The 23,633-nt window shown below is 36.2% G+C and overlaps 1 protein-coding gene across 5 annotated transcripts in view; it reads left to right on the top strand.

The window, feature by feature from the left end:
* The window catches only part of DROSHA (drosha ribonuclease III), a 105,346-nt gene that overhangs the window by 47,388 nt on the left and 34,325 nt on the right, over positions 1 to 23,633 (top strand). For 4 of the 5 annotated variants that reach the window (XM_045566537.1, XM_045566540.1, XM_045566541.1 and 1 more), the window contains 6 exons: positions 302 to 426; positions 2,089 to 2,188; positions 3,932 to 4,039; positions 12,967 to 13,074; positions 13,590 to 13,728; positions 14,098 to 14,158. In XM_045566537.1, the coding sequence (XP_045422493.1) occupies positions 302 to 426; positions 2,089 to 2,188; positions 3,932 to 4,039; positions 12,967 to 13,074; positions 13,590 to 13,728; positions 14,098 to 14,158 (641 nt within the window). The remainder of the gene's footprint in view (positions 1 to 301; positions 427 to 2,088; positions 2,189 to 3,931; positions 4,040 to 12,966; positions 13,075 to 13,589; positions 13,729 to 14,097; positions 14,159 to 23,633) is intronic. The other variant, XM_045566539.1, reaches the window with a different exon arrangement.

The raw sequence follows: 23,633 nt of genomic DNA, 5'->3' as shown, positions 1-23,633 counted from the left end.
AGGAAAAGTTATATCTGACTGGGTGTCCTTTTAAAAGTTTAATTTTTAAAGGTTTCTATGTGGACTGCAAAAAAGGACAAAATCATTGTTCATTATGCCAAATGGCTTAGACTCATTTACAGGGATGACATTATAGTTTTTAGATAGTATAGCTGCTGTGATTAAAGAGTTTTAAATGACCTTTTCCCTTTGGGGACAAGGCTTTCCTAGAAAAAAATCCGATTAATTTTTCCCTACTTAGGTTAAAGTCAATACTTAAAGACTTCTTATGGGAATAAATGGCTTTGATTTTTTTCTCTAGAAACCAAGTTCTGTCCGTATCGATCAACTGGATCGTGAACAGTTCAACCCCGATGTGATTACTTTTCCGATTATCGTCCACTTTGGGATACGCCCTGCACAGTTGAGTTATGCAGGAGACCCACAGTAAGATATTTCTCAGTGTTTGTCTTAGCCAATTTCACCTTCTACTAACAGCTGAATTAGCAGAGGAATACCCTTTAGTGAATATTTTCCTTTTTAAAAATTAAGAACTGAAATGAGCCATGCTTCCAAATTTAGGTTACCAAATAAACAATTTTGGTAGCTTTTGAAGAATTATTTTCTCTACCTATTTGACTGAAAGAAATTATCATACAACAGAATATCCTTGGAAATATTGGTCAACATGAGTCCTGTATGTTTTTAAACTTTAAGGAACTTTTCATTTATTGGTCATTATAATAATTATTATTATTTTTTATTTTTTCAGTGCCCTCTAGAGGAAAGTAGCACCATATTGGTTCCTAGTACTGCCGAATTTATGCAGAGTTCTATTTTTGGGGTCATCTTAATAAGAGCTCAAGATCCCATGCAAAGTCAAGGGTTGTGTTCGAAGTAGGAGCCATGACTTCTGACTCTTAGGATTGATGTACTTTCCACATTTGGGTTTTTCCAACTGGCATGTTAGTGTTTTTCTGGGAGAAGATGAGGATGTGTGGGAATGGAGATAGTACCATTATATTCTTTAGGACTGTTTGGATTTCCTACCTTGGTAAACAAACAGTTTCCTCACTTAATTTTTTTAAACAAGGATTCATAATGGGAGAAAAGGGAATGGGAAATTTTCAATTCATAAATACAGTTCTGGCTGACATATATTAGAAGAGGCTAAAGGGTTTTGTTCTTTTTTTTCCCCCTTTGGATAAAAGTATGAAGCAGTGAACCAGGCACTGTGTAAGTACTTCTTTCTTTCCTCCATTCTCTAAAAAAATGTTATCAAAAAAGCAGAGGCCAAGTTAAGGCCAAGTTAAGCCCAAGAAAGGAGCAGTTTTAATATGACAAAAAATCTTTTGAAAATCCCTTTTTGTCAGAAAAATGTTAGTAGAATGTGATTAGGCTCTCGTGGACTCTCAGATGACAGGACTGCGAATTGATAAAGAACTGCATATTCTCTTCATTTCCAGGACGATTTAACAGTATCCTTTAGATTGGTTGAGGTTGTAACAGATTTGACTACCAAAAATATGCTTGTTTTTGTCACGGTATAAACAAATTGGTATATGCCATTTGTCTTTTCCCCTCTCCAGTGGAAAAATGAATGCAACTTTGTAGCTTGGGTATTGGCACAAATGGGGTTCTCTATTCTAATACTCTTCAACATTTACTTTTGGTATAGGCAGTTCAGAGACCGACAATCTCCCTATTAAGGAAGGGATCTTTCTTTCAACAAACATCAGAAAGTACATATTTAAATAAAATTTGTCATTTTCAAAGAGGTAACAATGAGAAACAGGACATGTTTCCATTGGTTAAAGTGTTTTTGTGTGTCTTCTTTGGAATTCTTTCCAGAGGTTCATTCGTAGTCACACCTGATTTTCAATCTAAATAAGCAACAATCAACTTAATCACCAGGTTCCAGTTGATTCTTGGCCATCCTGCCCCTCAACCCAAAAATCATATTCTTCCTTAGAATGATGGTTTGCTGCCATTAAGGATATTCAAAAGAATGTAATGTATGATTGAGCAGACCTATTAAAATAACTGGTTTTATTGCACTTTAGATTCACCTTCTCTTTGTCTAAGATATTTGTCTGTCCTTTTCCTTAGATACCAGAAACTGTGGAAGAGTTATGTGAAGCTTCGCCACCTCCTAGCAAATAGTCCCAAAGTCAAACAAACTGACAAACAGAAGCTGGCACAGAGGGAGGTCTGTATTGAACCCCGTTCCTTTGTGATTAATGGTGATACATTTCAGGTTTATGTCAAGATTGTTGAATTATACTATACTTCTAGAATAAGATAGAAGAATCTTTTAAAAATCATACTTTAATTCCTTCTTCACAATATTACACTGATTTGATTTTCTTTATATCTTTTGGTACATAAAGGAGTATTTTTATCCCTAAAAAGACCAGTTTCTTAATGGGTTACTACTACTGGGATTCAGATATACCTTTTATAGAAATTAAAGAAAGCTTAAAATTTGCTAAATCAGCCTTTTGTCTTAGATTGCACATTATACAACATTGGATCTTACTCAGATTTCTTAGTCTTAAGGTTGTAAAAAGTCTGCCAGTTTAGTAGGGTGAACTTATATTGTAAGGTTCTATATCCCAAATTCCATATTTCTTTACTTATGGGTAGAAATATCCCTGGATTCTGGGAACACATATATTTTAGTTTCAATTTTTTTTTTTTGAGACAGAGTCTCACTCTGTTGCCGGAGTGGAGTGTGGTGGTGTCTTCATAGCTTACTGCAACCTCAAACACTTGGGCTCAAGTGATCCTCCTGCCTCTGCCTTCTGAGTAGCTGGGACTACAAGTGCACACTACCACAGATGGCTAATTTTTGCATTTTTTGTAGAGACAGGAATCTTGCTATGTTGCTCATGCTGGTCTCAAACTCTTGGCTTCAAGCAAACCTGGTGCCTTGGCCTCCCAAAATGTTAAGATTACAGGTGTGAGCCACTGTGCCTGGCCTGTGTTTTAGTTTTAATTTTAAGAATAAGTGGGTTCACTATATATATAGATTTTTTCTCAGTGAGATTTTATTCTGCTGTAGTGTAAGAGCACTAAGAAGCTGGGAAGAGTATTTAAATTCCGGCATTGTCACTTACTGTGACTTGAGCCAGTCAGCCTCTTTAGAAAGGAGGGAACTAAGGCTGAGAGGCTGACTGAAATGTCCATCTGTTGGTGCACACAAGGAAAAAGGTGCTTGTGTGGACTTCTGAAATATTACATGTAATGTTCCTCCCATGATATTTGGCTTGTAGTAGGACCTTAATCAATGGTGGAGGTGATGGTGGATGTGTTGATGGTTCCTGTTGTTATTATGAATTCCTATGAGGTTTTTACTGAATTGCACATAAGTATAAAATTGTTTTTTATAATTAATTATTTGAAGAGCAGTAAAAGGGAAGGATTAATTCCTGATTACATCTTATAGGTGAAGTTTTGGATCATTGTCTTTTTAAAAATAAGATATTCCCTTGTAGTGAGAGTTTTTGTGAGAGTTTAGCAAATTAGAAGGCGACTTTTAGAATTATGTGGATTGCTGGTTAATCTACTGATTGTCTTAGATGTAAATGCTTAACATAGGCTTGATATAAACATAATTTTTACATGCCAATTTCAAATCCCAAGCATCATTTTTTTTTTCATCATGAAAAAAAGGCATATGAAAGGGCATATTTTGTTCAAATATGTGAGAAATGGTAGATTTGGTTTAGAGTTTGTCTAATCTAGTTACTGGGAAAGGCTGCCTTATAACCAAGGCTATGAGCATCCTGGCCTCCATTTCAATAAAATATTATAATTTTGTGTGAAGAGATCGAATACCTGAGTGTAAGGGTAATACTAAATGAATCTAGCTTATTTTCTAATGCTTGATGTTTGGCTTAATACTGCTTTAAAAACATTGGGTTACTCATCATAATGAATTCTCTTCTAGGAAGCACTCCAAAAAATACGACAGAAGAATACAATGAGGCGAGAAGTAACAGTGGAGCTAAGTAGCCAAGGATTCTGGAAAACTGGCATCCGTTCTGATGTCTGTCAGGTGATGATGCTTCTGAGAACACAATTATTCCCATACATCTCGTCCTTTAAAAGGCATCTGGCATTGAGATATTCCTAATTGAGAAGTTTCTATAGAGCATATTTCCTTGAGACTAAATGGAACACCAACCATAAATTGTTTTCAATCATTTGGGTTTTGTTCTTGTTGTCTGTTTTGGTGCTCTGTGTGTGTGTGTGTGTGTGTGTGTGTGTTTTGCACTTGTGGGTGTTGAGGGGAGGAGCTTACTTAATAGTGTTAAAGTCCGTCTCTTCACTTTGGTTGAAGATAAATCTATCCTTTGAATGCACCTGCCTATTTGTAGCACATGTATACGTGCTTGTACAAAAGAGATATTCCAGCAGCCATACAGATAGACTCCTGATTTATACAAACTTTCTGGATTGATTACTCAAATTTGTATTGTAGCGAATGGAAGGCATTAATGAACAGAAACAGTATACAGTTCATATTTGAACCCAATGGCAATATATTTTCCTTGGGTGAACTCAGTAGAGAAACATTTCAGCTATATGTAACTGACTCACTCATAAGTATTTTTGTTTTTCCTATGATGGAATTTAACCTGCCTAAACATCCCTAAAACCAGCATATTCTTTGGTTGTGCACTTGATTCTGTTGTCATGATTGATATTGGATGCACTCCATGGGAATTACAGTAAAGGAAATGAGTACACAGGCTAGGGTCAGGTAATGTAATTTGCTATGTTGAACCTTTTGGAAGAATACTTCCAGGCCTCCACTTATCTATTTTGGTGATAGCATGTGTTGTAATAAGTTCAGACAATTTACTCGTAGGTGTACATTTCATCATTATGATTAAAAAAAGATGTTGGCATTTAATGGGGTTTCATCCTATAATTAAAAATATCGCTATACATTTTGTTTACTAAGTGATGTCCAGAACCATTTTTGTGACAGGATGAACTGCTGTTGATGCAGTGTTGCTAAATAATAACTATATTTGAGGATAATAATCATCTGGGGTGGTAACCAGTTACATTCACCAAGTCTTTTGCCAGTCAGTTATTTTGCCAGTTGACCAATATTTTGTTACTGTCAGTACTTAAGATGGGAATATTTTACTTCTGTTGTTTTCCAGGCCCCTCTGAAGCCCTATCACCCAGTTTTTCTGTTTGCTGCTGTCTTCCTGAAACCAACATGATGTCATCCTAAGATAGACATCATAAGTCAATGAGCAGACTGATAAGTCAGAGTTGATTAAGAAATTATAAAATTGTGGAGCATTAAGAACTGAAAGACACCAGAGAGACCTACTATACTGATTTCTAAACTTGTGTTTTTGTTCCACTTCAAAATATTTTTTTCATACCGAACCCTTGAAGATCCCTACTTTGTAAAAAGATAAAAAGTAACTGACTGGTGGGTGATGGGTGTGGAGGGAGTATCTGGTTTACTTGGTTTCTCCCACACCCCATGTAGTAGTTTCTAAGGCAGTTTTGTTCCACTGAATACAATCTTGTTTTTAAAGCCTTTTTTTTTTTCTTTTGGTAAAACAAATAGGGATGCTGAATTATATGTTCAGTGCAGTTTTGCATTCTTCAGTTTTATCACAGATGTCTTCCTCTGTTCCTCAGCTAGAAAAGAAGCAGCTTGAGGACAAGGTTGTCTCATCTCTCTGTGTATTATATTCTACATTCTGTTTTTGAGGTTGGTAGGCAAAAGGACTCAGTCAGTTCCCTTGACTGATTGGTGGGAGAAAATGGATCCTGATTAAACCCTACAAAGGTGAATACTTAATGATCTAATATTAGTTCCTCCTCTGTAGAACTCTCAATCTTCCAAAGAGAACTTCCATTTGTTTAGAAACCATGCTTCTATTCTCTGGTCTTCCTAATGGAAGTCTTTTTAAGAGTTCAGTAAAATTACCCTCACATGTAAATCACTTGATAAAGAATGTAAATTGCTGCCTATGAGTTCATATACTGAATACAGAAGGAATTGCTTTATGGTTTGTAAAAAAAAGTCTGCATATAAATGAATGAAAATGAGCCAGCTAGCTACCTGAGAAGTCAATAGAAGTGGAAGAGAAAGAAATCTTAGCACGATGGCAATGCAGCGGCTGGGGATGGACTATTAAAACCACAACCAAAACCAGGAAACCCCTGTGCTTGGTGAAATAGATCTTACCTACCAAAATCTAATTATCCTGGAGGCATTCTGCAGCTCTCAATCTTATGTGAACAGATGAAGTATCTGTTTATCTTGATATTAAATATTATTTCACCATCAATGACAATTCTTGGGGTTGTGAAAGTAAATTGTTACCTACATAGAGCTTAAAACATCAACATATAGAGATGCTACCTTGAGAGAATTTGGAGATGTTATTCATCAACTCATTCATTACATGAGAGCAACCTAGTTCAAATTTTAAATGCAAAAACCTAAAGTAAGGTAAAAATGATTAAAGGGAGAATGGCAAAAGTAAATTAACTTAATTGTCCTTTGGCTCAAAATGAGTATTTTTGCAAGGATTATTTTTATTATGTTTATTTATACCCTTCCTTGTTTCAGAATGGTTTTAAGGTGGTAATTCTTTTTATAAAAGTAGGAGTAAATAACCCACGTGACTGTGAAAGCCGTGGACTCCACAGTGAGAACTGTTAAGTCCATTACTCCTTCATTGCCAGTCCTTTACTGTTCTCACTTAGTTTTCTCTTGGGCTGTCTTATTGCATATCAAAGGTCAGAAGTCTTCCTTTCTGCTCATAATATCTTACAGAAAACCTTTGATAAATATAGAACTTCCAGGTGCATTTTAACTAAGAGTGTTTACCACAGATGATATTTTATCTCTTCCTGGATTTTTTGTGTTTTAAAATTCTCAGGTATTTTCACGTGCATTGCACAAAGGTTCTGAACAACAGTTGCCCTTAAATTACTGATGTTTGCCATACATTTTGTTTGAGTATTTTTTACCTTAAAATTGCATAGGTAAACAATGGGGGCAACAAAGTCATTCCCTGTTTTTTTTTTTTGGTAAAGAAATCAGATCAAATATCCTACCAAATAGTATTAATGATTAAACCTCTATGAGTATATTTTGGGGGCTATTTTAATCTTACTTCTGGGATAGGATAGTCTTTTCACACCTAGTGCATGAGTGTCTGCCCACAAGTCATATATGTTAACATTTTTTATTCTTATCCTAGAATAAGCGTTTTCTTTTGGCATGTGTTCCTCAAATAAGCAGGTGGCATATCATAATACAGTTTAAAACATTCAAAATAAAGGCACTTTATATTTTTGGTAATGAAGAATAAGAATCTGATTGACTGGGAAATAGCAGTCAAGTCTGTCCATACACTGAATACTTCAAATAATCCTGAAACCTACGAACAGATAAACTCATACTTAATTCTAAGAGGAATAAAAAAGATTGAGTGGCTTCTCTAAAATCCTTGAGAGTTTGTGTTTGTATTTGGTAGTTCATTGATATGGAACCTACTGTTTATTAGTAATCATTGCTAGTAGGTTGCTGGCAAAAGCCTTGTGATGATATCTGGCTGATGCAGGAGATAAAACTGGCATAATAAGTCTAAGGTGGAGTGACCTCAATACCAGCAGCTCCCTCTATAAGTACATTTTCCCCAACTAGAGAAGTTACCAAGGATTGGTAGGAGGTTAGAAAATACTCCCTAGTGCCTCAGACAATGTTAAGAGGAATGAAAACCTAGGGGGTGGGTGCTGTAACCTGTAATTATATGTGAACTGAATGTGATTATCACCATGTTTGGAGAGAAATTCTTTAAGGATTTTCTCTGCATTTTTGCTTGTGTTAGAGTGAATTTTGGGTAGTGTAGAAGAAAAAGCAGGAATCAAAACCTGAATCTGAGTCATCACTGTGATGACTCAGGAGACGAAGAAAAGCAACATGCTGCAATAGGATCTGTACTTTAAGAATCGAGTTTTACACACCAAGGTTGAATTGGTATCTTCTATAAAGATAGGTGCCTGGACCCTATGCTATACTGAGGAGGTGGTCCATGGAAATCAATAAAGTGAATTACAAGATGTCAAAAAAGGAGCAAAGAATCTGCGCCGTTATAGTCACATAACCAGTATGAGGGGGGAGGGCGGGGATTGTAACTCCTGAGATAAAAAACGAAGCATGGGTACCTGGAGAACTACTGTTGGCCTAGAGGAGAGCTGAGTTGTGATGGTTGCTATTTGTATTGCGTGGACAGAGAGCTGTATTTGGACTCATTAATGAATGTGCTGTCTTCCTACAGTGACTGTCTGGAATGGGATGGAAGGCCATCGTGCATTGTCAAACTAACTGATAGTCTTGCTCAATGATTTGTCAAAGAATCACTGAACAGTGAAAAAAAACATCTCTAGGGATTAAGAGGCTTTGGACAAAAAGTTAAAGAAAGTATTTTCTAAGTTAGAACTTTCTAAGTAGAAAAAAAGAGGACCATCTAAGAGGCAAATGGCTTTACAGATATTGTTAAAAAAGCTTTGATTTTTGAACTATATGAGGTACTTGATTTTTTTTTTTCTTTTTTTACAGGAGATGTAGTCCCACTTGTGTAGGAAGGCAAGAAGATTTTGTTTAAAGGCTAACTGGCCTGACAGAGAATTATTAGTATTTATACTATGAAAAATTTAAAACATACAAGGTTAGAGAGAAAAGTATAATGAACTCTATGTACTTATCATTGACCTTCAGCAGTTATGAACAGCGTTTCTGTAATATGATCAATCTAGTCAGTGTTCACATTTTTCTGATTGTCTATTAAATTTATTTTAGTCTGTCTGTTTGAATTGGGGTCCAAACAAGACCCATATATTATGATTGGTTGCTACGTTTTAAGTCTCTTTCGTCTGTAGGTTTTCATTCCATTTCTCCCCTTTTTTCCCCTTGCAAATATGTGTTGAAGAAACTGGATATGTTCTGTAGAGTTCCTATGGTTTGGTCTAGATTTTGCTGATTGGAACTTTTATGGTGTCATTTACCATGTGCTTTTGCCCCTTGTATTTTCAATGACCACACATGGCCATTAAAATTAAATGAAATTAAAAATTCAGTTTCTCAGTTGCTCTCATCACATGTCAAACCCTCAGTGAACACACGTGGCTAGTGCCTATTGTAACAACACAGATACAGAATATTTCCATCATCATAGACTGTTCCATTGAACAACACTGATCATATTTCAGTTTTTTTTGCAAGACTTTTTCATAAGTGATGATGTGGTCTTTTCGTGTGTGACATTATCAGTCAATGATGGATCATTACCTAGACCCAGTAATTCATTAGGTCTGCCAAAGTGATATTCTAATTTTATCTTTCTTCATTTATTATTAGAATACTTTTTAAAAAAGATCCTTGACTTAAGTATTTGATTACTCTGAGGTATAGACCCCATATAGGACAACACCAAAAAATTTACTTATTATCACCATAGCTGTTATTCTATTCCTTCTTTTTTTTCTTAGATGAGATTTGATCATGATTCTTTTTTGCTGCTCTTTAAGTAAAATAAATTAATTAAAATAAATGAAATAGTTTTCTGTACTTTTAGAAAGGAGGTATAAGCCAAGAAAGCTTTTCATAGTTCTAGAGCTCCTCCTCATGTTGTTTTTGCAAAGTGATAAAAATATGGCCTCATACTATGTCTGTGTCTCTACTTTTATGTGGACCTTCACTTTCCTTTGCCCTTTATTATCCCTGTGCTGCTAAATGTGGCTCTTACTCCTAGTACTTTCTCCTCATTGTAGGGCTTTACCTTGGAAGGGAACTATAGTTTTTATGTGTTTCGTGTGTTTACAGGTCCCAGGCTTCTCCAGCACTGTTAGACTGTCCTCTTGTACTCAGCTAATGAATCGTTAACAGATTCTGCAGAGCCTTCTCCAGTTTCAGTCACATTTCCAGTGAATGCATGTTGTGAATTTGGGTTTCTTCCATTCTCAGGGCCATCAGAAGCCTTCCTTCTCTCTCTTTCTCATCTCTCACGCAGATGCTGAGACCACGTGGCTCTTTGTCCTTGGCCCTTCTTACTTAGGGGTTCATGGAGATACCTGGTCATTTAGTTTTTATATAGCTGTTTTTCATAGATCTTTCATTTTGTTAGTCTAGTTGCTCTATTTTTATGGGAGAATTTGAAGAGATTTTAAAACTACACACTGCCATTTTCTCACAATCTTTCACAGGAGCCTTTTTTTTTAATGAAAGCAATTGCTAGACATGAATTAGGGGGGAAAATAAAGATGTTTAGTGATTGTATTTCAACATTGCAAAGATTGATACTTCTAAAAACTGAGCTAGAAATTCTTAACAGTCTTGTAAATAACATTGAGACTTGGTTGTCTGGCCTTCAAGATGGACAGGGTCATCCGTACCTTTCCATGGTCCTCACAAGAAACAGACTTATTTGGAAAGAGAAACTAGTTCTATTTAGAGCGAATTTAGAGGAAATGGCGAAGGGACTCACAGCTGTTGCACATGAGAAAATGTTAAAAGAAAAAAGGTTTAGGTTAGCTAGAAGATGCGGGGATTGCACCATTAAATGCATTTTGTTTCCCTGTAGAACTAGGATCAAAGGGCTAAACCTCCAAAGACACAGATTTGGGCTTAAAGTTAATAGTAATTTTCTAATAATTTGTGAACTCTAAAGAGGATGCTATTTTATGGACAAGTAGTGATTCTTCTCTCACAGGAGGTATTAAAAAAATAGTCAGTTTACCAGGTGGAGTTCATGCTTTAGACAATGCATGCATAGTCTTCATGTCCCATTCACCTTGAGCTTTTTAGCATCAATTCCCTTGAGCTTTCTGCAATTTAATTGGCTGGAAAACTGTATTATAGTTTGACTGCGAACTTTATTTACATATTGTTGTATTTTTAAATACAACATTTAAAAAAACAAAGTGGACAGAGTTCAATAATTCAGATCCTAATGACATATCTCTAGCAAGCCCTTGATGGCAAAAACAGTGTCTGCATCTTTTCTATCTTGCACAGATATTGTAAGGCCTTGCACATGGAGGTGCTCAATATGGATGTATTGAATTGAACTGGAAAGAAAGACTTTCCGTTGATTAGAGATCCTATTTGGTGGAACTAATCTTTCTTTATAAGTTAATAATATAACTGATTTCTGTGCTTTCAAGCAAATCCATTTTCGTGTATTTTTAAACAATGCCAGCTTAAAATACTTTGAAGACTGAAATGATTTAAAGCATATGCCAGTCATTTTGTGGGCTGTGCCCATCCTCCAGGTTCTAATGAATAAGAATGACTCCTTCATTCTCTTGAGTTCTAGGGAAACATTATTAAAGAAAAGAAAAAGATATGCCTTCCATAAAATTGTCTCCCAATAAGGAATCTATAGCCAAATGAAAAATGATTGAAGTAAAAATATAAGTTCCACGTCCTCAGGTGCCTTAACGGTACTGGTGCTTTTATAAAAGTTGTCTTTGGAATGTTAGATCATTAAATGTTAAACCTAGAGTGGCATTTGGAGATAATCCTGAGTAGCATTTGGAGATTATCCTGCTGAGTTCGTACTTAAGGGATAGTGATGGGCTTCAGGGGTTTGTGAACCCATTAAAATTGTGTACAAGTTTTGCACGTTTGTGCACATGGGCATTTTTGGGGGGAAAGAGTCATTTTCTATTGATTCTCAGAAGTATCTTTATCCTCAAAAAGTTTCAGAAGGAATGAATCCTAATCCATTCCCTTACAATTAAAGATGGACAAAAAGGCACAGAAATGCATGTGACTTGCTGAAGCTAAGGCTACCCTGCTGAATACTAATGGAACCAGGGCTATTCCTACTTGAAGGACAGCTAATCCTTATTCTAAGTGGATTTTTATATTTCCTCTTTTAGTTTTTTTTTTTTTTTTTTTGAGACAGAGTCTCACTTTGTTGACCCGGCTAGAGTGAGTGCCGTGGCATCAGCCTAGCTCACAGCAACCTCAAACTTAAGCGATCCTACTGCCTCACCCTCCCGAGTAGCTGGGACTACAGGCATGTGCCACCATGCCCGGCTAATTTTTTCTATATATATTTTTAGTTGGCCAGATAATTTTTTTTTTTAATTTCTATTTTTAGTAGAGACGAGGTCTCGCTCAGGCTGGTCTTGAACTCCCGACCTCGAACGATCCACCCGCCTCGGCCTCCCAGAGGGCTAGGATTACAGGCGTGAGCCACAGCGCCCGGCCACCTCTTTTAGTTTTTATTAACTCTCCCTGGAAGTAGCTACATTTATTATCCCCATTCTTCAGGTGAGGAAATTGAGGCAGAGAGGTAAAACAACTTGCCCCAAGACATACAATGTATGAGTGGCAGAGAAGGATTTGGTCTAAGGCATTCTGGGTCCAGAAACTATATATTCTTTTTTTTTTTTTTTTTTTTTTTTGAGACAGAGCCTTGCTCTTGTCCAGGCTAGAGTGCTGTGGCGTCAGCCTAGCTCACAGCAACCTCAAACTCCTGGGCTCAAGTGATCCTCCTTGCCTCAGCCTCCTGAGTAGCTGGGACTACAGTCATGTGCCACCACGTCTGGCTAATTTTTTCTGTTTTTAGTAGAGATGGCTAATTTTTTTTTTTTTTTTCTAGTTTTAGTAGAGATGAGATCTTGCTCTTGCTTAGGCTGGGCTCCAACTCCTGAGCTCAAGTGATCCTCCCGCCTCGATCTCTCTGAGTGCTAGGATTACAGGCATGAGCCACCACTGCTGGCCCAGAAACTATATATTCTTAACAACTACAGTACACTGCCCCATGTAAAGGATTCTCCAGGATGACACACAGCCAATAAACTGTTTTAGGACTTTATGAGATGAAATTTGGGATGTGAAAATGGTTCTTGTTTGTTGTAAAATAAATGAAGTGTTTTTATAAGTTTTTATAGTTAAACATACTGAGTATTTCTTTTTCTTAGCATGCCATGATGTTGCCTGTTTTGACCCATCATATCCGCTACCACCAATGCCTAATGCATTTGGACAAGTTGATAGGCTATACTTTCCAAGATCGTTGTCTGTTACAGGTAAGAATTACTCTCCTGTAAACTCACATAATAACAAGATAAGAGTAATTCATCTTGCAGGTTACAAATGGTGCATTGCATTCTTTATCTTGGAAAGTGAAGAGGATTTTTAGAAACATAACTGTCTTCCTTGTTCTGCTGCGGTTGCCTCTGCCAAGTTTCAGCCCTTTCTCTTATATTTATGTGAGGCCATCCCTAAAGAAATTGCTAAAAAAAGCTAAAATTTGCCTGTCAAACCTGAGTACCCTCTTTCAGCTTTTCCTTCCTATGGCTCTTCTCCTTTCCAGTTGCTGAGTATTCTGTCTTCTGAAAGACATGGAATTTTAGGTTTGTTTTCAGAAGAGGGCTTGTGCCAGAGCTCTGAAAATATGATACTGGAGGAAATAAGATGGAAAGATCAGGGCTTAAAATTCAAATGGATAGATAGCTTCCTTTCCTGTTTCATTTGAGTTGATATAAAGATGGTGCTTCTGTGTTGAGTTTTAAATATTAAACTCATTTCATGGAAATTTTAGCTGGCCATGACTCATCCGAGTCATCATTTAAATTTTGGAATGAATCCCGATCATGCCAGGAATTCTTTGTCTAACTGTGGAATTCGGCAGCCGAAATATGGAGACAGAAAAGTTCATCACATGCACATGAGGAAAAAAGGTATGTTTGGATGACTCTAAGATTCTACTCTCCTATTTTGGCCCGTGTTTCCTATTGTAAATTATAACCCCACCAGGAATGCTTCCCTGGGTGACTCTTTCACCCTTTTCTATTCTTGTATGCCTGTTGACTCCTACATAATAGCATTCATTTTAAGCAGAGCATTATAATAAGGGCGGATGAATTTTTTAGAAAGAATTCTTTCTCCTATCCAGTGTTTTATTAATAATTGTTTATTAAAGTTTTAGACATGCAGATATTAGACCTTTTAAAGTCAAGCTGAGAAAATTTTCTTTCTACATGTCACATGATGGTCTTAGAATATTTCTAACAGTATTTACTTGTATATTTGTTTTTTATTTTAAATAGGAATTAACACTTTAATAAATATTATGTCACGCCTTGGCCAAGATGATCCAACTCCCTCAAGGTAAAGTAGATTTTTAAAAAGTAGCTTTATTGAAATATAAAATACCATACAGTTTACCCATTTAAGGAGTATAGTTCAGTGGTTTTTAGTATGTTTACAAAATTGTGCATCCATGGCCACTGTCTAATTTTAGAGCATTTTCATCACCCCCAAAAGAAATCCTGTATCCATTAGTAGTCACTTCCCATTTTCCCTTAGCCTGCCCAGCCCTAGGCAACCACCGATATACTTTCAATCTCTGTGGATTTGCCTATTCTGAACATTTTATATAAAAGGTATCTGACAATATGTGGTCCTTTCCTTTTACTTAGCATAATGTTTTCAAGATTTGCATGTTATAGTATGTATTAATACTTCGTTTCTTTTTATTATCAAATAATATTCCATGATGTGAATATACCATATTTTATTTATTCATTCATCAAGTTGATGGCCATTTGGATTGTTTCCACTTTTTGGCTATTATGAATAATGTTGCTATGAATATTTATGTATAGGTTTTATGTGGATATATGCTTTGATTACTCTTGGGTATATACCTAGGAGTGGAATTGCTGGGTCATATATTAATTCTATTTAACCTTGTAAGGAACTGCTGGACTATTTTACAAAGTGGCTCCACCATTTTATATTCCCAGCAGCAATATATCAGGGTTCCAATTTCTTTACATCTTTGTCGACACTTGTTATTATTTGTCTTTTTTATTCTAGCCATTCTAGTGGGTATGAACTATTATCTCATTGTGGTTTTGAATTGCATTTTCTTGATGGCTCATAACATTGAGTATCTTTTCATGTGCTTATTGGCCATTTGTATCTATTCTTTGGAGAAATACATATTCAGAACCTTTTCCCATTTTTAGTTGAGTTTTTTATTATTGAGTTATAATAGTTTTAATGTATTCCAGATACAAGTCTCTTACATGATTTATGATTTGCAAAAAATTTTCCTATTCTATGAATTGCCTTTTCATTCTCTTGATGATGTCCTTTGAAGTACAAAAGTTTTGATGAAGTTTTGCATTTCCACACACATTTTTGGATCAGCTTGTCAGTTTCTGTAAAGAAGTGAGCTGAAATTGATAGAGATTGTATTGATTCTATAAATCAAATTGGGAATGATTACCATTTTAATCTTAAGTTTCCTGACCCATGAATGTATCTTTCCATTTATCTGTCTTCTTTAATTTCTTTCATTAATGTTTCATAGTTATCAGAGTACATGTTTTGCACATCTTTTGCAAAATTTATTCCAGAGTATTTTGTTCTTTTTGATGCTATTAAAAATGGAATTGTTTTCTTAATTTAATTTTCAGGTTGTTCATTGCCAGTGTATAGAAATATAATTGATTTTCATATATTAATCTTGTACCTTCCAACCTTGATGATCTTGTTTATTAGCTCTAATAGTCGTTTAGTGGATTCCTTAGGATTTTGGTACACGTGATCATATTATCTGCAAATAAAGATGGTTTTACTTTTTCTTTTTAAATTTGGGCACATTTTAATTTCATTTTTTTAACTTAGTTACCTTGGCTAGAGCCTCCAGTACAATATTAAATAGAAGTATTGAAAACAGATCTTTGTCTTCCTGATCTTGGGGGGAAAGCATTGTCTTTCACTATTGAGAAATGATGTTAGTTGCACGTTTTGTATAGATGCCCTTTATCAGAGTAAAGAAATTCTCTTCTATTCCTAGTTTGCTGAGTGTTTTTATCATGAAAGAGTGTTGAATTTTATCACATGCTTTTTCTGCAGCTATTGAGAAAATCATGTGGGTTTTTTTTCTTTTATTCTACTCTTATGATATAATATAGTAATTGATTTTGGGTATCAAACCAACCTTGCTTTCCTGGGATGAATCCCACTTGATCATTGTATTATTTTTATAATATATAATATGTTATATATAATATATATGTTATATGTTATAATCCCTAAAAAGGATATATATTATACATAATATTATATATAATATATAATACATATATATTATCCAATATAATCATAAGCATATATTATATAATTATATAATACATAATTGTATATTATATATAATATATAATACATAATTGTATATTATATATAATATATAATACATAATTGTATATTATATATAATATATAATACATATATATTATACAATATAATCATAAGTATATATTATATAATTATATAATACATAATTGTATATTATATAATATATATCCTTTTTAGGGATTATGATATATAATATATGTTATACATAATATATTATAAAAATAATATAATAAAAATAATACAATCCTTTTTATGTGCTACTAAATTCAGTTTGGTCGTATTTTGCTGAGAATTTTTGTGTCTACATTCATAAAAGATACTGGTTTGTAGTTTTCCTTTCTTGTGGTGTTTTGTCTGGTTTCATTATAATAGTAATATTGTCCTCTTGTATTAAGTTGGAAAATTGTATAGGTTAGCTTTTCTTATTTTATTTCCTTATTTTAGAAGACACTTTCATATATTATCACTTTCATGTGGCCTTAAGCCCCTGAAGAATCTAGAAATCAAGTGGACTAGGTCTATATAAACTCATTAACACCCTCTGAAAACAGAATGAAAGCAAATGCTTAAAGGCTGAGCAGGACCTGATGTTGCTTGCAGGAAGATTGTGTGTGAAGTACAGCAGGTTCTTTTTTGAAAGCCAACAGAGGAGATTGCTTGAGGGTGGCTTTCTTCTTAAAATGGGGAGTTGAAAAGTTGAACAGCTGTGCTTGTCACTCTGGGGACCCAGACTTAGAAGGATTGAAGGTGGGTAGAGCAGGTTTAGAAGTGTCAGGGAGTTGAGGCAATTGCTCCAACTGTTAACTGGCCCCCACAAGTAAGAGAATTTCCAGCAATAGCTGGCACAGCTTCCCTTTTTCACTATTTTCTTCATATGTTACTTTTCTTTTTAAATTGGCTTGCCTTGAGTTGCTCTCTTTTGAGGTTATCTCAAACCAAACCTCTTCAATCAAGAGGTAAAAACAAAGGCAGGATGGAGCTTTAAAATTCTTGTTTGAAGATGATTGTATGCCTCACTGTGGTGTTCTGCTAGACTCTAAGATCAGAAAATAACTAATTAAAAGAGCCCTTAATCATCCCTTCAGGGATATTGTGGCCATAGTTTCATTTACTCTGAGTCTCCAGATGACCAGCTCTAGATTATATTAAGTAGAATCCCGTGTACACCACAGCCCTCCAACAAGGTTACACACGCCATAGACACATACTTTTCGGTGATGAAAACCCAGGTTTAAATCCTCTTTGTCTCATCTACCCCCACCACAGTTGTTGGCTTGTAAATTATGTCTTTTGATAACATTGTTCAAACCTCATGATTTATGTTTTCTTTTTCTCTATTACAAAGAGATGGCTTTCTTACTTGGCTAAAGGAATGATATCTGAGAAACCGTGTTATATCTGAATTTACCATTTTGAAAGTGATACCATTGACAGAGAATAAACAAATAATCTCTCTTGTCTTTTGACTTCTGGCCTTTGCTGCCTGTGTTGAGAGCCTCTTGCCGTGAATATGATCTTTTTGTTGATGCAGAGTTGACCCCAGCTGTCTGTTCAAAAAGAGCCAGGGTCTGCTGCTGTTTGGCTGCTGCTAGTTAGAGGTCTGCAGCTGTGCACAGCACTGGAAACTGTACTTCAGAAGCTTCTTACAGAGACTGATCTCCAGTAAGACTGAGGTACTTACTGGGTTGTCAAGCATACCCCCTCCTTTTCCTGAATGCCGATCGTCATTGTGCAACTTCCTCTTCAGTGCCCATGTAAACTGGTAACATCCTGCTCAAATCCTGCTGGTATTTGCTTTATGGTCTATACTCTTGTTCTCCTGTGCATTATAATTGTGTTATGGGGCTACTTTTCTTTGCTGCACTTTAAGGATTTTGAAGGTCTATGGTCCTACTCTTTTTTTTTTGCCTCCTCTCCATGATAAATAGTGCCTTTCACAGAACAGATACTCTGTAAATGAGTATTAAAGGAAAGAATGCCATTCACAATATTGCTTTTATCCCAGGTTATTTACTTGTTGACTAGAAATGGGGCAGCTGGGGCAATAGGAGGATTGTGACCAGCAGAGATTTAATGGCTGGGTAGTATCTTACTTAGTCTCATTTAGCATCAGCTAGGATTTACAGAAAGGAGTGGTGGCTTAAAATCAGTCATTTTTGATAGCCTGTCTGCCTATCAAAACTACAAAATAATTAACATTTATGATGTTGTTATCTCAAGCAAATATGTCACCAATAACTTTAAAAAGTGTCACTGTTTAACCATCTAAATCTCAGTTGTATTATTGTTATGTTTAACTCATGCAAATTACGATGAAATGTTACCACAAAAATGGTCTCTAAAGGATTAGACATTTGGTGGCATTCAGGTAATCCATGTATTGTCAGTAAGACCTTTAGAAAGGAGGGGCCAGAAGGGTAGTAATGGAAAAAAAGAGACAATCATGCAGCCTTGGTTTTGGTTTGTTGTTTGTTTTTGGATTAGAGAGTCATTGCTAGATATAATGTATAAAAATCAGTTGTACCCACAGAGAGACACATATGGACTATTGAATAATGTCTGTGTATTTAAAGAAATGGTAGTTGCGAAGTATATTTTCAATCAGTTTTCCATAGATCTTTTGCATTAAAAATATATTAACATGCATTGAATATATGTAAATTTCTCTGAGTGGATTTACCAACCTAAATGTTTCAAGTTAAATTCCAGAGATGTTTTACCTGGGATCCATGAGTCCAGTGGATCTGAGATCTTGTGAGTCTGTGGCCTGTCCTCCCCACAGGTATCCAGGCAGATGCAATGAGTGGAAGTAATCCTGAGTTGGGTAGAAGGTTCCACTGACCTCCAAGGCCCCTCCTGGCTCTACTCTGCCAGTCAGTGCTTGAGGCTTGCAATGCAAAGATAAGAAAAGATTGTCCCTACCCTCACTCTAATCGTTACCCTTGGATTTGGCCCATCCTAAGATGGCTCTCCATTGAGTAAATGGTAGCTTATACTGCTTACTGTTAAAGGGGATTGTTGTGTTTTACAAAGTGCATTGAATTTCTTAGACAAAATGTGCCTTATAAATTTTACAGTTAATCTAGATTTCATAATGCCTCTGTTGATTCAGTTCTCAAAAACAAATGGAGTGTTTACTACTCAGTAAACATCTCATCTTGGAGCCTGCTAGTATTTATGAAGGGGATGATTAAAGAAAGTATAAACAATGGAAGAAGGAACAAAAGATTTGCTACTGCTGTGAGGACTAGCAGCTCACTCTGTCCATTTTTCCAGATAAACCATTGGCTTAGAAATTGTCCAGTATAAATAAACTAAAGTGGCATTTAATCCCCCATTTTTGTTTGTGGCTTATGGCCAGAGTTTAGTCATAATGTAGATATAGAAAAATATATGCCGGATATGGGCAAATTATTTATTGAATGGCAGACTCACTATTGAATAAACCTGGTTAGAACCATGACCTTGTATTTTAACAAACTAAATAATAGTCTAACTTTGTGGTTATTAAAATCCTAGACATTGTTCTTGTCTCCATGAAAGTTTATAAAAGAAATTAAGGTGAAACTTATGCCAGTATGACTTCATTTAAAATACTGTATGACTTAAAGCAGCTGTTTTTCTTTGACTCTATGTCTTATTTTTTAATAACGCATGAAACAATCCAAATATGGCTTGTCCCCAGCCCCCTGCCAGGGTTACTTGCTTTCCATAATAAGTAGATTTTCCTATGTAGCACTTGGAACTGTTAGGAAGAATATAAAGTCTGTGCCGCAGAAAATGCATTTTTATTTTACTGGCTCATGAAAAATAATAGGGAACATTAATTCTTTCTTTGTAAATACTCACCACTTCTTTCTTGGTTCCTATCCTTTCTTAGAACAGTAGCTTATTAGTTTTCTTGAAGTTGTAAGAGGACCTAGAGGTTACTTACCGTTAAATAGTGCCTCCATTCCTTGTGCCTTCTTCAAGTATGATGGCAGATCCTTTTGGAGTTCTGGTGTATTTGACAGAAAGCAAAATCTCAGTACTGAGTAGCTTCTAAAAGATTTTTTTTTAATATAATGTTTTTATTCCATTGTGGAACTTTTTAGTCACTCTTAGCTAGTGGAGTAGTAACCAAAAAATGGTTTTTTTTCTTGTTGTTGTTACTTCACTTTAAATTCTGGTATATATTTGGTAAAAACAAGAAAAATTGTTTTAGAGTCTATTGCTTTTTGTTTTAAAGTAAACTATGTGATTATGAATTCTTCAGCATAATCATAAATGTGTTCTCTTTTTCATTTCCCATTAATGGCTATTACAGTTGAGTATCCCTTATCTGAAATGATTGGAACTAAAAGTGTTTCAGACTTTGGATTATTTTGGATTTTGGAATATTTGCATATGTGTAATGAGGTATCTTGAGGATAGGACTCAGGTTTAAGCGAAATTCATTTATGTTTCATATATATCTTATACATGTGGCCTAAAGGTAATTTTATACAATGTTTTTAATACTTTTGTGCATAAAACAAAGTTTTGACTACAACCTGTCAGAAAGTTAGATGTGGAATTTTCCGCTAGTGGTATCATGTTGGCACTCAAAAAGTTTCAGATTTTGGAGCATTTGGCTTTTGAATTTTCAGATTAAGCATGCTCATCCTGTGATTGCTTTCCAGAATGGCCTTTTTCACATAAATTAAAGGTCATAAATTGAAATAAGGATTCGGAATCACTTCTTTGTTATTCACATCTTTCCAGTTTTTTCCTATTATTATATTTTTCTTTTAAAATTCCAAAATGTGGAGGAATAGTAGGATAGAAGAATAAACTTATTTATGCAATAATTAAAATTACACAAATTATACTTAAATTCCCAAGTAGATGATTTGGTAGCCATGCCATTTAATTTACAGATATTTTCAATTTTCTACTATATACTGAAACTATAGGGAGACTTTAAATATAGAAACCACACTGGCACACACGAAACAAAACAATAAAAGATACTATTTGTTGTTGTAAGTTGAATGACACATATTGAAGTCTTGTGGGAGTGGACTGGGGTGGTGGGAGCTAGCCAGCACCCCTAGGAGCTCCAGTACTTAGGCTGGGCTTCCCAGCTGACTGTGAACGAGTGGGATTTGGGAGATGTAGCAGGGAAGGGAGAGGGGATGGTATGTGTATGGTATAGTGCGGAGGTTTGTCAACTTGGAGTTGAAAGTTGCTGTTGAAAGTCAAGAAAAGGGGTGGCTATGGCAGAACAAGATACACAGAATGGCTTTGAAAGGCAGACAAGTTTAGACTTGACAGTCAGCTGTTCAATTTTTTGAGAAGATGTGGGTCAGTGTGAGAGATATTTAAGGAAGCTCCTGGAGTCAGTAAGACCAGCTTCTTAGGCCAGGCCTGTCCCTTGCCATCTTTGCTCAGGCCCTAGAGGCTCAGTTTATCCTCCTTCCCTCCTCAGGGCTGTCACCATCCCTTCAGTTTTCCTCCCTTTGTACATCCCTCAGCCCCATATTTTCTCTTTCATCAGCTAGCCCTGAAACAGACCCTCAGGTCCTTTACAGCAGGTCCCCTTTATCCACAGGGGATGCCTTCCAAGACCCCAATGGGTGCCTGAGACTGAGGATAGTACCCAACTCTGTGCATACCATGTTTTTCTTACACATACATACCTATGATAAAGTTTAATTTATAAATTAAGTGTACTCAGAGATTAACAACAACAATAATAATAATATGGCGGCATCACTACTCTTGTACTTTGGGGCCATTAAGTAAAATAAGAGTGACTTCTACACAAGTACTGTGGTACCACAACAGTTGACCTGATAGCCCAGATGGTTCATGTCCCAGGTAAGACAGTGTAAGATTCCATCATGCTACAAAGAATGGCTTGCAATTTAAAACTTATGAATTGTTTATTTCTGGAATTTTCCATTTAATATCTTCAGGCTATAGTTGACCGTGGGTAACTGCAAGCATGGAAAGTGAAACTGTGGGTTAGAGGGGACAACTGTACAATTTCAGATAACTTATTATTTCCCCAGCCTACTCTAGTCAGAATCAGGTTTCTTTCCACCACTTCACAGATTGCCTGTCAAGGGCCTCAGTGACTTTCAGTGGACCAGATCAATGGTCTGTTCTCATCTGACTGGAATCTAAGCAACATTAGGCATGGCTCGCCACTTATTTCTTTTTATTCTTTTGTTTTCCATTTTTGAGACAGGGTCTTGCTCTGTTGCCCAGGCAAGAGTGTAGTGGCTTTATCATAGCTCACTGCAACCTCAAACTCCTGGGCTCAAGCAATCTTCCTGCCTCAGCCTCCTGAGTAGTTGGGACTACAGGTGCATGCCACTATGCTCGGCTAATTTTTCTAATTTTTTGTAGAGACGGAGTCTTGCTGGGTTGCTCAGACTGGTCCTAGACTCCTGGCCTTAAGTGATCCTCTGACCTTGGCCTCCCAGAATGCTAGGATTATGAGCATGAGCCACCTTGTCTGGCTCACCACTTCTTTCTTGAAACATGTTCTTTTTTTTGGCTAGAGGATAACACATGGCCTTCTTTTCCTCATGCCTTCCTGGCCAGATCTTCTCCTCTGCTGGCTTCCCTTCTGCTTGACCTGTCAATGTTGACACTCTCTTGGGCTCAGTCCTGGGACCCCTTTTCTCTGGCTACATCCACTCCCCTAGTTGTATCATCTAGTATATCACCTGTAATTGATCTAAACATTAACTATCTATAAAGATTTGTTACCAACTTTGTCCTTGTCCTTGAGCAGTAGGTTAATATAGCTAGCACTTTACTGGATCTCCCTGTTTGGGTGTTTGATGGGCATTTCAACATTAGCATGTCTAAAATGCACTGCCTTTTCCTCCCCCAAATCTGCTCCTTTGTGGTCCTCCCCTCCTTAGTAGATGGCATTGCTTTTCATCAGCTACTTAAGCTAAAGTCTAGGCATTGCCCTTCATTCTTTTCTTTGATTTAGCTTCCAAATCCCAACTATCAACAGTTCTTTTCAAATGTGTCTCCAAAATGTATCCCAAATCTGACTGTTTTCCCCCTCTTCCACCATGACCTCCCCAGCCTAAGCCACTCACATGGGTAAGTCTTCTTGGGACTCCTAAAGTACCCCCCCAGACCTTCTCTTTCCTGCACTCATTCTTTGCACAGCAGCTGGAGTGGCCTTTTGAAAACCTAAATCACTTCATGTCATGTCTCTGCTCAGCCTAAGAGACTGAGAGAAGCACTTTAGCACTGAGGGAAGGGTCTACATCGGACTTACCGAGAGGCAGGAGGAAGTTTTCCATGGGTCACCTTTCTGGTCGTTTCAGCCTTATATGTGGGCTTGAGAAACTAACAGCCTGTGAGATGTGACAGCATCACATAATTAAGATACAAATGAAGTGTGGTCTGTGCACTGAGGGGAGAAGTATTGATTTTAATGAGT

This window comes from Lemur catta, chromosome 12 (genome assembly GCF_020740605.2).
Source record: "Lemur catta isolate mLemCat1 chromosome 12, mLemCat1.pri, whole genome shotgun sequence".
In the NCBI taxonomy this organism is placed as follows: Eukaryota; Metazoa; Chordata; class Mammalia; order Primates; family Lemuridae; genus Lemur; species Lemur catta.
This window is presented reverse-complemented; position numbering and strand designations above follow the sequence as displayed.